The 19490-nt window shown below is 37.6% G+C and overlaps 1 protein-coding gene and 1 non-coding gene across 2 annotated transcripts in view; both read left to right on the top strand.

Moving 5' to 3' along the window:
- Window positions 1-19490, top strand: part of KLHDC1 (kelch domain containing 1) — a 69164-nt gene that overhangs the window by 14760 nt on the left and 34914 nt on the right. The window contains exons 5-8 of the mRNA XM_004698961.2: window positions 7095-7173; window positions 12771-12854; window positions 18172-18255; window positions 18835-18893. Coding sequence (XP_004699018.1) covers window positions 7095-7173; window positions 12771-12854; window positions 18172-18255; window positions 18835-18893 — 306 coding nt within the window. The remainder of the gene's footprint in view (window positions 1-7094; window positions 7174-12770; window positions 12855-18171; window positions 18256-18834; window positions 18894-19490) is intronic.
- Window positions 15905-16067, top strand: LOC115868864. The gene has a single exon (XR_004045830.1). It is a non-coding gene; the product is annotated as a U1 spliceosomal RNA (small nuclear RNA).

Below are 19490 nucleotides of genomic sequence, written 5' to 3'. Positions count from 1 at the left end.
CTTTTCCCCCCACCTACTCCTCTCCCAATCCCCCCCCCCCCCTCCCCCCAACTGTTGGTCCCGTTGTTTTCTCCTCCAGATTGTTCATCCAGCTTATCTTATTTAGACAGACCTGTGAAGATATGCACAAAAACAAGACAGAGCAAAACCAAGCAACAAAAGAAAACAACAACAAAACAATGACCAAAAAAGAAAGAAAAGAATAGCCTGTGGATAGATCAGGACTGTTTATTGGCCTTTAGGAGTGTTTTCGGTTGAGTCTGATGGGGTGCCACACCCTGGCTCCAAAGTTTTTTTTGGTATTCCCTGGGGAATTCGTGCTCTGTTCCCTTGCTGTTCTGTTGCACGCCCTTAGTGTTTTGCCTCGGTGTGGTAGGGTCAGATAGAGTGCAATTCCCATACTGTGTCTCCAGTGTTGTTCCCTGTAGAGCTATGGGTCAGTGAGGGATATTGTGCCTGGGAGTGGAGTTGACCATATGGTCCTCTCTGTGTTTTGGCTCCTCTGAGCAGAGAGATCATCCTCCAGGCTTGGTGGGCCAGGATGTGCTCCACTCTCTCTTCCTCCCCCTTCATTTGCTCCATGTGCTCTGATCAGATATGATCCTTTCCCTGAGCTGCAGCTTTAGTCCTCAGAAATAAATTCTTCTGGGGGGAGGGGCAGGTGTCCATGTAGTTGGCATTGGGGCTGGCCCCTCAGACCTCACCACTGGTTCCCTCCATGCCACCATGTTGCATTCACATCTTGGAGTACCAGGTTGAAGTCCAAGACTAAATCTTACAGAAGTAGAAAGCCCCTCTTTCTCCTGAGGAGTGGCTGGTTCAAAAACTGCTGATCTTGTGATTTTCAGTGAAAAAAGTAACTTACTGTTTTCTGAGTTCTCTGAAAGAGAAAGCTTCACCTCTCTCTCCTACCTTCTGATGGCATATACCAAAGCCTTGCCATTCCTTGACTTGCCATCTACATGTGCCTCTTGTCATAACATGGCTGTTTTATTCTAATTCTTCAAGACTGTCCTCTCTTAAGAGACATCATTTAGATAGGATTATTATCTACTGCATTTCCAAATAAAGTTATATTTACATGAACTAGGAAATAGGACTTGACATATTGTTTGGGGACACCATTTTTTTCCTGATTTTTTAAATTAACCATTTTATTGGGGGGCTCTTATAAATCATACAACAATCCATCATTCAACTGTATTAAACACACTTGTACATGTTGCCATTAATATTTCCAAAACATTTTCTACTTGAGCCCTTGTTATCAGCTCCTCTTTTTCCTCTCTCTCCCTCACCCTCCCATCCTCATAAATACTTGATCAATTATATATTATTATTGTTATTTTGTGTCTTACACTGTCCATTGTCTCCCTTCACCCACATTTTTTTTCTCTTTTATTTGTTTTTTAATCATTTTATTAGGGGCTCATACAACTCATCACAATCCATACATCTATCAATTGTGTAAAGCACATTTGTACATTCATTGCCCTCATCATTCTCAAAACAGTTGCTTTCCACCTAAGCCCCTGGCATCAGTTCCTGTACCAATGTGTTCTCCACTCTAGTCAGATTTGTAAGGTAGAACTGGGTCGTTGTAATGTGTGCGTGTGGTGGGGAGGTGGGGCAGGGGAAGCATTCAGGAACTAGAGGAATGATGTGTGTTTCATTGGTGCTATACTGCACCCTGGTTGAATTGTCCCTTCCTTGTAACCCTTCTGTGCGGGGATGTCCAAATGTCTGAAGATGGGCTTTGGGTCTCCACTCCAACCCCTCCTCTTTTGCATCAATATAATTGTTTATTTTGGATCTTTTAATACTGATACCTGATCCTGTCAATACCTCATGATCACACAGGCTGATGTGCTTCTTCCATGTGGGCTTTGCTGCTTCCCTGCTAGATGGCTTATTGTTTAACTTCAAGCCTTTAAGACCCCAGATGCTGTATCTTTTGATAGCTGGGCACCATGGGACAACACAATTTAATCGATAGCAGTTTCTTATCTAAGCATCAATAAAATTAATGGACCAGTTTTATTGATTTTGGCATTGTAGTCTTCCTTCTTTCCCTTACTCTTCCCTTTTACTTAATACCTGTTTATCTTGAGTATGTTTTTGAAGTCACTTTTTCTTTGTTTTTTTTTTTGTGGAGAAAGAAGCTTCAGTTAAGTACATTGTCTCTTAATCATTTTCTTGCCAATTTTTTTTTAATTCTGTTGATTTTTGTGTGTGTATGGTTATTTCTATTAGCTGTTTTTATTATGATCATACAGGTTTGTTTTTTTTCTTTTGCTCTGTTAATGTGATGTGTTATGCTGTTACTGGGAGTTTTTTCTTTATGTATTAAGCTACCCTTGATTCCTATAATAATACTATTTCGTCACAATGTGTTACCCTTTTTACTTATGTTGGAGTCAAGGATTTTTATATCTGATCATGAGGGATATTGTCATATAATTTTGTAATATTTTTTGTCAGGTTTGGGGTTTGGGCTTATAATGCTGACCTCAAAAATTGTAGGTAAAAAATAGTAGGAAAATTGTCTCTTTGTTTCTTACTGAGTTCGTGTAGTATTGATATTATTTCACTAGTAAAGCTATATTGCAATTCTTAGTAGAATGGGTTTAGACTGTAAATTGAATACCTTTAACACACATGGGGCTGATTCCTTCTTTGTAGTCTGCTCTTAGTCTGGAAGCTCCACTGAAAACTGTTCACATTGGTGACCCTGCTGGCATTTGAAATACCAGTGACATAGCTTCCAGCATCAAAGCACACAAGCCACCATAGTACAACAAACTGACAGACAAGTGGTTGATCATCTGGTTGGTGGTTTTTAATTTCATACACTGATTTCAATAATTAGATATTCATAATTGTTTTATGGCTCTACACTGATTATTTCCATCTGCAATTGAACATGTATAGCCTATGATTGATAGATGCTGTGTTCTATATGTATCGGTTATGTGAAATTGTTTAGATTCTTTCTGTCTTTACTGTTACTTTGTCTGTTGTTTTTATAAATTACTAAGAGAAACATGTTAAAGTATTAAGATTGGAGAGGCGACCTGTGTCAAAAAAAAAAGTATTAAGATTGTAGATTTTCTGTTTACTCCTTAGTTTCTGCTTTGTGTGTTTTGAAACTTTATTATTACAGACACATTTCATATTATCTGCTTGAATCATTAATCTTCTAAAAAGATCTATCATCATAAATTTTTCTTTTTATCTCTAAACAATTCTCTGTTTTGAAAACGAGTTTGTTTGCTAGTAATATAGCACATCAGCTTTCTTACTGCTTAGTCTGTGCATGATATATCCATTTTGAAGAAGTTTCTTCTACTGAAATTTACAATTTCTTTTTGCATGTTATTTATCTTTTCTCACAATATCTATTGGGGATTTTTATCATAGTTGACTTTAAGGCACTGTCTGATCATCCTTGAGCAATCTCTGAGTCTGTCCACATTGACTATTTTCTTTTTTGAATATGGATTATATATATATATATATATATATATATATATATTTTTTTTTTTACTTTCAGATACCTTGTAATTTTTTGCTCTATGCCTAACATTCTATTTAAAAACATAGTTAAAATTAGAGTAAATGATCTTTTTCTCTAGAAAGTGACATACCAATTCTTTTCTTTCACTGCTAGAAAAGGAATTGAGTTTAGTATGATGCTGATATGAATTGAGGTTTTGTGGAAGTTTAAATTTGGTTAGTTTACCACTGGTTTGAAGGGTTTCTAGGCAGAATCAATACTTTTCTTCAGGGAGACCTCTTGTTTGAGCACTGGTGATTTTCTAAACAATTTAAGGTGTGCTTCACAGTTGAGTTATTGCCACTCAATATTTTTGGAGACATTACCATATTTTTACACAACATGCATTAGGACATGTGTGGAAAATTAGCATAGTGTGCTCACAAAAATATTTTTATGGTTGGCAAAATATATGTATGATTTTGACCGAGGGAGGCATATACATAGGTTTTTGTTTTGTTCCATTTTTGCCAACCACGCCCTCCCCTGTGGTATTTTTTAGAGTACAATATGATAATCTTCTTACATTTTTCTGTGGAAAATTTAGCATACCATCTTTATGATAATACCTAAGATAGGAGGGCAAAGTTAGAAATTATATCTATTTATTTATCTATATATGTGGATAGATGTTGCATTATTTACATAAAATTGCACCAGTTGCTTGTTGTTTTTGTCTTTACTGAGTTCTAGTTGTTCTTGAATTGGACTTCATATTTTATGCCCCTTGGGAGGTGCCTTTCAGCCTTTTACCTCTCCTCCCCTGGCCTTTCAAGGACAGCTATACTCTTTGAAGGCTTGGCTTGCTGAAGAGAATGGGAAAGTGTATTGAGTGGATTTATGCCTACTTTGTTCCTTAAGATTCTAATTTTCATGCCATCCTACAAAACCAAACTCACTGACTTCAGACAATGCTGATTCACAGTGACCCTCTGTGGGTTTCTGAGACTGGAACTGTTTACAGAAGTAAAAAGCCCAGTCTTTGACCTGCAGAGCTGCTGATAGTTTTGAACTGCCAAATATTCAGATAGCATCTCTGTATATATCCACTGTACCACCAAGGCTCACCAACCTTCAAGTGGCTCTTAAATTTTCTAGGGCGTGGTATAGCACTGGTGAAACACATAACTATCATTTAATTCTTTTTTTTAATCACTTTATTAGAGGCTCATACAACTCATATCACAATCCATACATTCATCCATTGTGTAAAGCACATTTGTACATTCATTGTTCTCATCATTCTCAAAAAATTTGCTCTCCACCTAAGCCCCTGGCATCAGTTCCTAACAGGAAGTTTCATCTTTTCTCCCTCAAGGGGGCTGATGACTTTGAACTGCTAACCTTGTGGTTCGCAGCTCAATGTACAATCCACTGCACCGTGAAGGCTCCCTTTAGTTCTTTAATATTTCCTCCCCTTACTATTTTTTTAAAGTCATTTTATTGGGGGCTTATGCAACTCTTATCACAATTCATCCATCCATCCATTGTGTCAAGCACATTTGTACATTTGTTGCCATCATCATTTTCAAAACATTTTCTTTCTACTTGAGCCCTTGGTATCAGCTCCTTTTTTCCTCTCCCTCTTCCACCCTCTTCCATTGCAAACCCTTGATAATTTATAAATTTTTTTTCCATGTCTTAGACTGATCGATGTGTCCCTTTACCCACTTTTATGTTGTCCATCCCGCAGCAAGGGGGTTATATGTTGATCATTGTGGTTGGTTCTCCCTTTCAGCCTCACTTTTTCCTTCCCCTCCTGGTATCGCTACCCTCATTATTGGTCCTGAGGGGTTTTTCTCTCCTGGATTCCCTGTGTTTCCAGCTCTGATCTGTACCAATGTATATTCTCTGGTCTAGCCGAATTTGTAAGGTAGAATTGGGATCACCATAGTGGGGGCGAGGAAGCATTAAAGAACTACAGGAAAGTTGTAAGTTTTGTCAGTGCTATACTGCACCCTGACTGCCTCATCTCCTCCCCTCAAACCTTCTGTAAGGGGATGTCCAGTTACCTACAAATGGGCTTTGAGTCCCCACTCTGCACTCCCCCTCATTCACAATGATATGATTTTTTGTTCTTTGATATCTGATAACTGATTCCATCAACACATCCTGATCACACAGGCTGGTGTGCTTCTTCCATGTGGGTTTTATTGCTTCTGAGCTAGATGGCTGCTTGTTTATCTTTAAGCCTTTAAGACCCCAGATGCTATATCTTTTGATAGCCGGGCACCATCAGCTTTCTTCACCACATTTGCTTATGCACCTGCTTTGTCTTCAACGATCATGTCAGATAGGTGAGCATCATGGAATGCCAGTTTATTAGAACAAATATTTTTGCATTGAGGGAATACTTGAGTAGAGGCCCAATGTTCATCTGGTACCTTAATATTAAACCTATAAATATATGCACATCGATCTATTTCCCCATAGTCATATATAAATATATTTACATATGTGCATGCCTGTATTTAAACCTCTATAAATGCCGTTTGCCTCCTACTTCTTTCCTCTATTTCCTTTGACTTTCCACTTGTCCCACTATCATGTTCAGCTTTCATTCCAGTTTCGGTAATTCCTCTGGGTTACATTGCCTTTGAACAAGTCCTACCAGACCTCCTACACGCTCCTTGCCATTGATTTTGGATCACTTGTACCCTTGTCCCTAGGTTTGTTAACACCCACTTCCTTTCCCCGCCTCCCCCTCTCCCATGTCCCCCTGGAACTGTGGGTCCCATTGTTTTTCCCTCCAGATTGTTTATTCTGTCTCACCTTACTATTCTGGTCTTTGCTTAACCTCATCAATTTTGTTAGATCTGCATATGTTCATTTGTATAATTAAGAACTTGGATGCAGGAAAGCCGAAATAGATAACCCTTCAGAAACACTAATGGAGTAACGATTCCCTGAAGGTACGGGAAGAGAGAAGGGGAGGGGGAGCTGATAGCAATGATGACTGTATAATCCCACTTGAGGGGAACGAATAACAGAATCGCGAGTGAATGGATACATTGGATGGTGTAAGATATGGCCAATAATAATAGTAATATAATAATAAGGCTTCCAGAGAGGTAGGTTGAGGGAGGGAGGGCATAAAGTGGAGCTCATATCAAACAGTAAAGAAGAAAGAAAATGTCCTAAATCTGATGGTGGTAGCAATTGTAAAATAATGCTTGATCTAACTGAATTATGGATTGTCATAATAGATATAAGAGCTCCCAATAAAATGATTAATAATAATTTAAAAAGCCTGCAAAAATATTTTTCAGGTGCTTTCTCTGTACAAACCTAGTCAGTGTTCATTCCTTCTTTTACTCTAAATGAGGATGAAAGTCATGTAGATTGCTTTTCCTAATGAGAGTTTATCACTTTCTAGAATTCAGTTCCCTGAATACTTCAAGGTTTTTTTAAACTATGATTTGTAGCTTATCCAGCTTGTTGATTTCAGTTGTTAGGGTGAGATAAATGATTTCTTTTCAACTCTGCATAAACTGAAAGCATCTTCTTTACAGTGTGTCCTTTTGTTTTTATTTTTCAGGTTAATATATTTTGGTGGTTATGGGTGTAGGAGACAAAATGAACTCCAAGATTGTTTTGATGTTCATGATGCATCTTGGGTAAGAGAGTATTCACTGGTTTTCCTTTAGGACACAGTACAGCCTTAAGCTAGCTAGAGATTCTGAACCTTATCTTTCCCATTGTAAGAAGTACCCATTTGCTATAATAGACACTGTGACCAAAAAATGTATTTTTTCTCTTTTAGCTTTGTATTCATTTAAAACACAGTGTTAGCCTTCATGACCACAGGCGGAAAACGCTTGTTTTCTGAACAAGTGTTTGGTCATTTAGCTGTTTTTTTTGCCAGAGAGACAAGTAGACCTTAGCACAACTTAGCAGAATTATGCTACACTGACATACTTCTTTTAGCTAGTCTTTTAATTCAGACTGCCCCCCCATATGAATGAATGAGTTGGTTGATATTGATGCTTACTTTCCTGTTTACCCATAATATATAGAAAATAAACCATTATTAATATAAGAGATTAGAATTGTGAAAATTAAAAAATTTAAGAAATTGCTATAAAAATCGATAATCCAACCTTGAGGTTTTATCTCATATTAGCATATATTATTAGTGTACATGACTGATACAAATGTATGAGGACCACTTAGTGTATATATTTTTATATGAGGGGGCTGAGAGAAGCTTATGAAAAAAATATAATTGGAAGTGAATTTTTTCCACAAACTTCTTGAAACTTCCTTCTCTATAGTCATTTAAAATATTTCCTATGTTATTCATTTTTTTTAATTTTCAAAATAAAATATATTTAAAGGTTTGATATTTAAAGAATTACAGTTTTCTGGGAACACTTACTATTATTTGTACTTCATTATTTTTATCTTATCAATTCAATTATTCAATTATTCATGTTTTCTCTTCCTAGTACCAGGAGCCCGGGTGGTGCAGTGGTTAAATGCTTGTCTGCTATGGAAAAGTTGGTGGTTAAAACCCACTAGCCACTCTGTGGGAGACAGATGTGGCAGTCTGCTTCTTTAAAGATTTACAGCCTTAGAAACTGTATGGGACACTTCTACCCTGTTCTACAGGGTTGTTATGAGTAGCAATCAACTTGATGGCAATGGGGTTGGATTTTCAGGTTTTAGTACCATTAACTACCTAATAAACATGCCCTGAAGTTTGGTGTTTTTGCTTTATACTACTGTAGTATATTGCTTAGTTTATTTGATTTGTTGGATAAATTGTGACAAAAATAAATGATGATTTATTTCTGACATAGGACATAAAACTGGCACAGAGGAAGTTAGTGTAGTGATAGAGAATTTCAATAATCTGGAAGATGTTAAATACAATTATTGTTGTTATGTGCCATCCATTCAATCCGGACTCATAGTAACCCTATGTGCAACAAATGAAACACGAAATCCAGTCCTGTACCATCCTCACAATCATCGATATTTGAACCCACTGTGGTAGTAGCCACTTTGTCAGTCCACCTCATTTCGGCCGTCCCCATTGTCACTGTCTTTGCAGGGCTTGATGACCTCCTCCAGGAATTGGTCCCTCATAATAACATATCCAAAGCATTTAAATGAAATCTTTCCTCCTTCTAAGGTGCTTTCTGGCTATGCTTCTTCCAAGACAAGCACACTCCTTCTTTGGAAGCCTGTGATATATTTAATGTTCTTCTCCCAAACCATAGTTTAAAGACATCGATTCCTCTTTGGTCTTTCTTAGTCCTTGTCCAGCTTTCGCATGCATGGGCGGCAGTGGAAGGGACCACACCTGGGTGACATCTTTGCCTTTTGCCCTGTGAGAGATCTTCTTAATACAGTGTGTTGTTTGATTTCTTGACTGCTGCTTTCACAGGTGTTGATGGTGGGTCCAAGTAAAATAGAATCCTTGATATTGCTTATTGGTCTCCTTGTGAAATAGTTCCCTGTGTCTTTACATTACGGTGAAGGCCATAGTCTTGAATCTCTATCACTTAAGCTCCTCAAGCTCTCTTTACTTTCTGCAAGCCATGTTGTGTCTGTCGTCTTCATATTGTAGTTTGTTAATGAGTTTTCCTCCTTTCCAGATTAAAAAAAAAATCATTTTATTGGGGGCTCATACAATTCCCATCACAATCCATGCATACGTCCATGTGTCAAGCACATATGTAGATTTGTTGCCATCATCATTCTCAAAACACTTGCCTTCTACCTGAGCCCTTAATATCGGCTGCTCATTTTCCCCCTTCCCCCCCACTTCCCCCTCCCTCAGGAACCCTTCATAATTCAAAATTATTATTATTTTGTCATATGTTACACTGTCTGATGACTCCCCTGCCCTTTCTCTGCTGTCCATCCCCCAGGGAGGAGGCTATATGTAGGTTCTTGTAGTCGGTTCCCCCTCTACCCTCCAGGCATCGCCACTCTCACCACTGGTCCTGAAGGAGTCAGCTGTCCTGGATTCCCTGTGTTTCCAGTTGCTACCTGTACCAATGCACATCCTCTGGCCTAGCCAGATTTGTAAGGTAGAATTGGGATCATGATAGTGGGGGCGAGGAAGCATTTAAGAACTAGAGGAAAGTTCTATGTTTCATCGTTGCTACCCTGCACCCCGACTGGCTCATCTCCCCACAACCCTTCACTAAGGGGGTGTCCAGTTGCCTACTGATGGGCTTTGAGTCTCCACTCTGCACTTACCTACATTTACAATGATAAGATTTTTTTGTTCTTTGATGCTTGATACCTGCTCCCTTCAACAGCTCGTGGTCACACAGGCTGGTGTGCTTCTTCCTTGTGGGCTTTGTTGCTTCTGAGTTAGATGGCCGCTTGTTTATCTTCAAGCCTTTAAGACCCCAGATGCTATATCTTTTGATAGCCAGGCACCATCAGCTTTCTTCACCACATTTGCTTATACACACATTTCTCTTCAGTGATCGTATCAGGAAGGTGGGCACCCACTGATATGATTTTTAGTTCTTTGATGACTGATAACTGGTCCCTTCTCCACCTCGTGGTCAGACAGGCAGGTGTGCTTCTTCCATGTGGGTTTTGATGCTTCTCAGCTAGATGGCCACTTGTTTATCTTCAGGCCTTTAAGACCCCTGATGTTATATCTTTTGACAGTCAGGTACCATCAGCGTTCTTTACTACATTTGCTTATGCACACATTTTTCTTCCGCAATTGAGTCAGGAAGGTGTGCATCCTGGAATGCCAATTTAATGGAACAATGTGTTCTTGCATTGAGTAAGTGCTTGAGTGGAGGCCCAATGTCCACCTGATGCTAAATATATGCACATAGATCTGTTTCCCCACACTCTTATATAAATGTATTTACATAAGTACATTCCAGTCTTTAGACCTCTATAAATACCCAATAACCCAGTTTCTCAGATTATTTTCTCAGTTTGCAGATTGAAATAAAATGGTGAAATAAACCCTGATGCATACCTTTCCTAACTTTAAAAATAAGCCCTGATACATGCCTTTCCTAACTTTAAACCACTAATAGTTTCCATGTAAGTACAATTAAGTATTTACAAATTCCCATTCTTTATACTATATTGGGTAATTTCTTATGTTCAGCAGTTGAATGCCTTTACATAATCAATAAAATTTACATCAACAACTTTCTAGCAGGTATTCTGTACTTTCAGCTAAGATCCAGCTGAACATCAGCAACGATATCCCTCATTCTATGACTTCTTATGAATATAGCTTGAATGCTGGCAATCCTATTGATGTACTGCTACAACTGTTTTTAAACTGTTTTCACTCTACTTTTACTTTCCTGTGGTATTGTTTGATATTTTCTTCATTATATTGGATTACCTTTCTTTGTAATAGGCATGTATGTGAGTTTAGGCCAGTTGACTGGCCCAGCCACTGATTTCCAAATTTCGTGGCATAGATGAATGAATACTTCCAGTGTTCTGTCCCTTTGTAAAGCAGCTCAACCTCTCAGTGTTCTGCTAACTCTTGGAATCTTGTTTTTCACCAATACCTTCTTATACAGCTTCCTTCAATACTACCACTTCCTGATCACACATTACCTCCTGAAATGATTGAGCATTGACTAATTCTTTTTGGTACAGTGACTTTGTATTTTTTTCCATCTTTTTTATCATACAATATTTTGCCCACAGACTCCTTCAGTATTACAACTTGAGGCTTGAATTAGTTTTTTCAGTTCTTTGAGCTTGAGCAATGCTGAGTGTATTCTCCCCTTTTGTTTTAATAGCTCCAGATAGATCTTTACTACACGTTTCATTATAATGCTTTATCTTCTCGAGCTACCCCTTGAAATTTTCTTTTCAGCTTTGTAATGCCATCAAACCTTCCTTTCTCTTTAGCTACTTCATGTTTGAGAAACAAATTTCATAGTGTCTTTGGATATCCATTTTGGTCATTTTGCTTTCTTCCTATATAATGTCCTTGATGTCATCCACAGATGGTTTGGCCTTCATTAGTATTCAGCGCATCACATTAATTCTTGAATTAGTATTTTAGTTCAGGTGGGATAGTCTTAAAGCTGTATTCTTACTCTTGTGGACTTGTTTTATTTTTCAAGCTTCAACCTGAACTTGCATGTGAGCAATGTGTGATCTGCAGAGAAGACTTTCCTTTTCAGTTTGTCATTCTTGGCATAATAAGCCATATGGTTAAAATTGATTAAATTGATTAAATTGATTAAAATTTATTAAAAATAATCAATGCCAGCCCATTTCAGCTCACTAATGTCGAGAATATCTAGCTATAAGCCTTCCATTTCACTTTTAATAACTTCTAATTTTTCTAGATTTGGACTTTGTACCTTCCATGTTCTAATTAGTAAAAGGTGTTTGCAACTGTTTTTTCTCCTTTGGATCATGCCAAACCAGCAAACGAAGGTCCCCAAAGTTGCACTCCACTCATGTCATTAAGGTTTGCTCTACTTGGATGAGCGAGCTCTTCTTAGAATGTATTTTTAGTGCCTTCCAACCTTAAGGGCTTATCTTATGGCACCATTTCTGATACTAATCTGCTGATACGACTAAGGTTTTCATTGGCCAATTTTTTCAGATTTCCAGGGTTTTCTTCCCAGTATGTTGTAGTCTGGAAGCACCTCTGAAACCTTTCCACCGTGAGTGTTCTTGTTGGTATTTGAGGCATCAGGGGCATAACTTCCAGCATCGAAGCAAAATGCAAGCCACCACTTCCATATCAGTTCTAACAACAGATCAGAACCGGCGGCCAGTCCTCAGTGAAAAAAAAATAAAATGCAAGCCACCACAGTAGGAAAAGCTGCTAAATATTTTCCTTGCTGACTATTCTTTCTCCTAGAGGATAGAGAAAAGCATAAGGTTCGCTATAAGGAAACATCGATGACATAGAAATAAATGGAGTTTTTCTGGAAAAAGAACCCTCTATAGTTTCTTAAAGGAAAAATAAGCAATTCTAGGTATATTGGAAAACAGATTTCCAAACACAAACATTATACATCCTTTGAAATGTACAAAGAAACAATCCCTTGAGCAAACTGGGAGATACTCATTAAGCAAGATTCGGACACTGTAAGTGATTAAGAAATACTGCCAGGTAATGCTACAGCTGTTCTAGGGACCACACTTTATGAACTGCTGGTATATGCTTTCGCTTTGTAACTATAGTAACAATTAACTCTGTTTCTGCGTCTAATCCTATAAAATATTTCTCTTTTAGGAAGAGCAGATATTTTGGGGATGGCATAATGATGTTCATGTATTTGACACGAAGAAGCAAACATGGTTTCAACCAGAAATCAAAGTGAGTATTATAAAGTTAGCTTTATTGTCATTGGTTATATCTCTTTTGGCGGGGGGTGGGGGGGGGGTGGACTGGCCTCCCCACAACCAAATGAGTCAATTGTGTAATTGAGGGGTAAATTAAAGAGACATCAGACAAGATAAAGCATGCAAGGGTTCACCTCTCAGTCATTATTTCAGGAGCCGGGTCTGAGCAGGGAGAGCAAGTCATGTAATCTCGTGAGTTTATATAATCTGGGGCACGCAGGCCATGGTAAGCACATACGTAACAGGAAGGGGTTGTACAATAGGCATACAAGTAACAGGAGGAGGACGAGCTAGGAGTACACAAAAAATAGGAAAGGGACGCACTAGGGGCACACATGTGACAGGAAGGCACATACAGAACAAGATGGGTGAAATTTAGAATCAATGTCAGCCTAACCTTGGTTGTCTGAGTTGGCTTGACCTTAGGTCTCTTTGAGCTTTTTTTCAGGGGAACCATCCATTATCCCTATCAGTAGGGAGTGGGTCCTATTTAGGGTGGGACAGACAATAGGGTCTGATTGCCTTAGATGGCTGACAACTTTCAGGCAGATAACCTTCAAGCAGTTGACCTATAAGTGTATAGTCAGTGATCATGTGTTTACAAACAGCACCTTAAATTTGGCATTATTCTGAGGGGACACTGAGGGGAATAACTTTTACTTAAGAGAATGTGAATGGGATACATCTTCAACCCACAAAAGTGAAGGTTTCCTCCGTGGGAGCCTTGGCCTTCCAGACTCCTTAACTTATCGATGTTGAGAGTTTGTCCACATACACTCTCTTCCAGGTTCTGTTTCCCACAGAGGGGTTTAATTTATTTGGGTTTTTATTCATTGGATTTGTAACCATGTACAACATAGGTCGCAAGTACTACTACCAATAAATGGGCTCTCAAGATGAAGAAACTACTAGATTCCTTTTAGTTCTTAGACTTCAGATTTTTTCTTGCCTCCTTGTCTCTTCTTTCCTTAATATAAACTTTGCCCATCCTTATGGCCTCAAGGCTTTACATGCACATAGCGTTGTTTTGGTGTAAGAAACCACAGTGAACCCTCGTTTATCGCGGTTAATCAGTTCTAGACCCTACCGTGATAAATGAAATTCCGCGAAGTAGGATTCCTTATTTGTAAATCAAATATTTTCGTAGTTAGAGCATAGAGGACATGAAAAAACACCCTTTAGTCACCATTACACTCGTATTACCCAATTTATTAAACGAAAAAGGGAAAATACAGTAAAACATTTTGGACGTTACAATGATCATTTATTATTTATTATATTATTTATGGCATCTAGTTTACAGTATTACATATTTCACATACAGTATTATTATACATAGTTCTTACAAATACTGTAATCAATAGCCTATGAAATGACTTAAGGGATGTACTCTACAGGTGGGTCGCCGTCTTTTTCCTCTGAAGGAGCGGGTGTAGGCAGTGGGTGCTGTTACGCAAAACCGCGATAAAGTGAAGCCGCGAAGTCGAAGCGCGAAGTGGCGAGGGTTCACTGCATATCTTTTTATTCAGGTGTGCTAGGGTTTTCTCGAAGAGCTCATTTTATTTTGTTTTATTTTTTTTATTATTTTTAAACATTTTATTAGGGGCTCATACAACTGTTATCGCAATCCATACACACATCAATTGTGTAAAGCGCATTTGTACATCATTCTCAAAACATTTTCTCTCCACTTAAACCCCCGACATTAGGTCCTCAATTTTCCCCTCCCTCCCGAAGAGCTCATTTTAAAAGGTACCATCATCACCTTTACCCACAATGGTGATACATTAGTAAGAGAGGCTTTTATAAAGCCCTTTTATAACATAGGCCTTGATTTTTAAAAGCCTTGAAATCAGAACTGCATACAGTTAGAGCATGAAAAAATATATGGACACTTTCCTTTGCTAGTGGCCAAGTGCAAATTAAAATTAGTGTAGCCAATAATGAATTCTCAGATAGCTAGGAACCATTGGCCTGGTTCACTCCGTGGAAGAACTTGATTGAGGGATTAGCACGTCAGGGACTGGAACAAGTTAGGCAGTATCGTCAAAATACCACCTCTTTTTGTTTGCTTCTCCCTGCTTCTTCTTGTGTCCTGGCTTCCTTCTGCCTTGCTGCAGACCCACTGACTCACTTAGCAGGGATTGTGGCCGGCCCTGACTACACAGCAGTTCTTTCTGTTGGCGCTTCATTTTCTCAGTGTCTATATATTAGTCATAGAAAAAAGGCTCTACCTCTACTGGGGCATGTGCCCATTCCTTACATCTATCCTGTTGTCCAGAGGATGATTAGCCAGTACTGAGTCATAAGTCTGTCCTAAGGGTAACATGGTACTACACAGCATGGAATACAGAGTAGGCAAGAACCACAGTGTTCACTAAAGTGCATACATAATTGAATTCCTTATAGCAGTTTCTGTTGATGGAACTGTTGAGAGGTTCTATGCAAAATAGTATTATAAAATTAGGCCCTTCTCAACATCCTCATTTTCCAAACCTTGAATTTCAAGTTTCTGTTACTGTTCTCTGTACTGTATTTCCAATTGTAAGACCAAACCAAACTCATTACCATTGGGCTGATGTCAATTCATAGTGACCCTATAGAACAGGTAGAAGTGCTCCTGTTGGTTTCCAAGACTGTAATTCTTTAAGGAGGTAGCTAGCCCAGTCTTTCCCTGGAAAAGCAGCTGGTGGTTTCAAACTGCTGACCTTGAGGATCAGCACAATGAGTAACCACTATTCCACAAGGGCTATAACAGCCATTTCTACTTGTTGATAAGATGTTCCTTCAAGCTTCATTTGAAATTATTTTATTTTATTTTTAAAGATCATTTTATTAGGGGCTCATACAACTCTTATCACAATCCATACATACAGCAATTGTGTAAAGCACATTTGTACATTCGTTGCCCTCATCGTTCTCAAAACATTTGCTCTCCACTTAAGCCCCTGGATGCATTTGAATTTTAAGATTTGTGATTGTTATTAATGAAAGATTTTTTTACCTCTGTTAAAATAATTTCCTATACTTACCTGGCAGGGGAGATACCATGATCATGAAGGTGGTTTTCCAGGGCGAGGCTTAGCCATTGCACTTCAGATGTGCTGACCCCTGCAATTTCCCCAAATGTGGGAAACTTGACTGCATAATTTGTGGTAGTGGGAGACTGCGTTCGGGCTCTCCCCTGTAGAAAAAAAAAATTCCTATCTGCTGGCAAGTGGAAAGAAATGTTATTGACAATGAGTCTACTGAAAATCATGCAGTCTCTTTCAGTCCCCTCCACTGTTATTTCTGTAGAGCATAAACAAAGACCCGAGGCTACTGAAAGAATGCTTTTAGAATGTGCTCCCAAGATGAAAACGGCTCCTTTTAGTTCTTTGGACTCCAGGTCTCCCTATATCCTCCATTCTCTCTGTACCTTAATAGAAACTCTTCTCTTCCGTCTGCCCCAACAATCTCAACAATCTTGAATGTACACGATGCTGTTTTTGTTAGAATCTAACCGTGTTCTCACTCATTTCCTTATTATGTGTTCAAATAAATTTGTATGCATTCGTTCTCTGTATTTAAGAGATAAGAGGGGCTGCAAAAAGTTTTTGGGACCCCCTACTATCATGATCCCAATGCTACCTTACAAATCTGGCTAGACCAGAGGATGTACACAGGTACAGATAGCAAATGGAAACACAGGGAATCCAGGACAGATGACTCCTTCAGGACCAGTGGTGAGAGTGCCAATGCCTGGAGGGTGGAGGGAATGTGGGGTGGAAAAGGGGAACTAATTACAAGAATCTACATATAACCTCCTCCCTGGGGGATGGACAACAGAGAAGTGGGGGAGGGGAGACACCAGACAGTATAAGATATGACAAAATAATAATAATTTATGAATTATGAAGGGTTCATGAGGGAGGGGAGGGGGGAGGGAGGGAAAAAGTGAGCTAATATTAAAGGCTCAAGTAGTAGGCAAATGTTTTGAGAATGATGATGGCAACAAATGTACAAATGTGCTTGACACAATGGATGTATGTATGGATTGTGATAAGAATTGTATGAGCCCCCAATAAAATGATTAAAAAAAAAGTTTTGGGGCAATTCCATTATCATTCAGCTTCATTTTTTCTGTGAACTTTTAAAAGTTTTTTCATGCTCTTAAATTATTTCATTATTCTCAAATGTCTGTATCCAAATGCAAGGCAGCATGGTAAAATATAGTAGTCTTTGGCACTGCAGTTGAAAAAACTGGCCTTACTTTCTGTGTTATAAAAACCATTCCATGGTTCATCTATAGAATCAAGTGTTAACAGGATTTTATTATGTGAGTTTTTTGCTCCTAGGAGAGCAATGGCAATCATAGAGATACTTGGGCTATTCTCAGTATTTTTTGGAAAGAAACCTAATAAATATTGTATACTACTTATACAGCTGGGTATACAGTTTGATCCAAATATCATTTCTTTGTGTTTTCTGGGATTTATATAAGCTCAGTATATTCAAAGGGTTTGGTCATTAATTGAAATTGATAAATAAAAAATCACTGTATAATAAATGTGATGATTATAGTAGACAAAATTTTTCCCTAAAAAAATATTAGGTCAAAGATGGAATCATAAAACTTTTTTATTTGCTGGAGAGGGCTGGGAACCATAACTCTTGAATAGTTCTCTGTCGCTTATTTAAGTGTTTTAAAGGTAATATCTGAATTATTTTTACCATGTAGCTCCCACCAAAGTTATTCAAGTCAGTCTGAAATTGTAGGAAATTATGATAATGGATATATAGCTTAAATGCCCCATGCCCAAAGTCAGTAGCCAATGAGCTAAAAATGTTGGATTCTCTTAGAATCAGCTTATTATGGAATTTGAAGCACCAACGTTTTGAATGAGCAGATTTAATTTTTCAAAATCTCTGAGATCATTACATTTGTACTACTCATAATACTAACTGTGTGATAGCATGATTGAGAGACTCACTCTTTTCTTATTCTCATAGATTCTTAAATCCTTACGTTTCAACCAAAATTTACATGAAATATTATTTTGCTAAATAGTGTAGATCATTTAAGAAACGCACTTTAACTAGTAAAGATTGAGGAAAATAAATTTCATTCTTAAAGATGAGTATTTGTTCATAATTTAGTACAAAGAGTAGTCTTGTGTATTTGGGTTTTTAATAAAATTATATAGGTAATAGTAATTTAGTAATCAAGTACTGCTGATACAGAACATAGGAATGTGATTTCATTATCGATGTTTCATGATTTTGTACTCTGTTCCGATCTCTGCTTGCAGGGTGGCGTTCCACCTCAGCCCCGAGCCGCGCATACATGTGCAGTTCTTGGAAATAAGGGCTATGTCTTTGGCGGACGTGTTTTGGTTGGTGTTTTTAAAGGAAATGTTGTTTTTATGTCTGGTGCATTTTATAAAAATGTATCTTCTGTGGGTATTTATCCTTATAGGGAGATTGGGCTAGCACTGAGGATACTAAACAAAAACCATAAACAAATCTGGGCTTCAAAAGAATTATCCTCTGATTTTGTGAGCCAATTGAACATTCAAATAATGTAGAGATAAAAATATTCAGTAGTAATTTTTTTCTACTACCAAAACAGACAGGGACTTACTAAAGATAAGTATAAATCCTGTTTCAAGGAAAATCTTTCACTTGAATGCATTATTGGAAATGTTTAGATTCTTGTCATCTAAATCCTGTTAGTTTAAACCCATTTCATTCTTTACCCTCTTACATAGTAATTTGGCAGCTTTTGTTAATTTTATTAATAATTAACACTTAACTATTTAATTAATTACAACTAAACATTATTTTCCAATATGTAAACTTCTGATACTAAGCAGCATAGAAATGGCCTATTTTTAATCTGAATATATTTTAAAACAAATTCTGGCATGTAAAAGATATAAAGTACTGACCAATTTAATACCCTTTTATTTTAGCAAAGTAGGATGAATGATTTGCACTATCTAAACCTAGATACCTGGACTTGGTCTGGAAGGTAAGTTTGAAATCTGAGTATATTTTAAGCCAATAAGCATTGTGTGTTCGTGTGTGTTGTGTCATGATCCAGATCTGGCTCTCTAAAAGTGAACTTTTTTCCCCCATCAGTTTATATTTCTAAACTAGGAATACACAGAATAAATACAGAGTTCATTTTTTATAAAACCAAAGAAAGCATGAGAGTACCAGTAGTTGACAATTGATTATGGAAAAGAACCTCTTGTACTAAGTGTTATACTTAGTTTACTAAGTGTTATTTGACGACTGTCATTAGAAGAAATGAAAGAGGTTGAATGTGTCATCTCAGATGAACAGATGATACAAATAGTAAAGGTCAGATTTTACTTAAAGCTCACAATTTATATTTGACAAGAGAATAAATATATTGAATTATCAATTTACCTATTCACATAATGAAATAGAAGTAGAGGTAAATTTTTATCTTCAAGTATAAATATCATTAAAAATAAAATCATGAGCATATCAGAAGAAACTATATTAGACTGTGTTTAAAATCTTAGCATGAGCATTTTTTTAAAGCTGATGTAAATCCAAAACTGATGAATAAAGAATACTGAGAAGATAGCTTAAAATC

Source organism: Echinops telfairi, unplaced genomic scaffold, assembly GCF_000313985.2.
Source record: "Echinops telfairi isolate 266 unplaced genomic scaffold, ASM31398v2 ScPeMD7_18;HRSCAF=68, whole genome shotgun sequence".
Taxonomy (NCBI): Eukaryota; Metazoa; Chordata; class Mammalia; order Afrosoricida; family Tenrecidae; genus Echinops; species Echinops telfairi.
The sequence above is the reverse complement of the archived record's forward strand: the minus strand, read 5'-3'. Positions and strand labels throughout refer to the sequence as shown.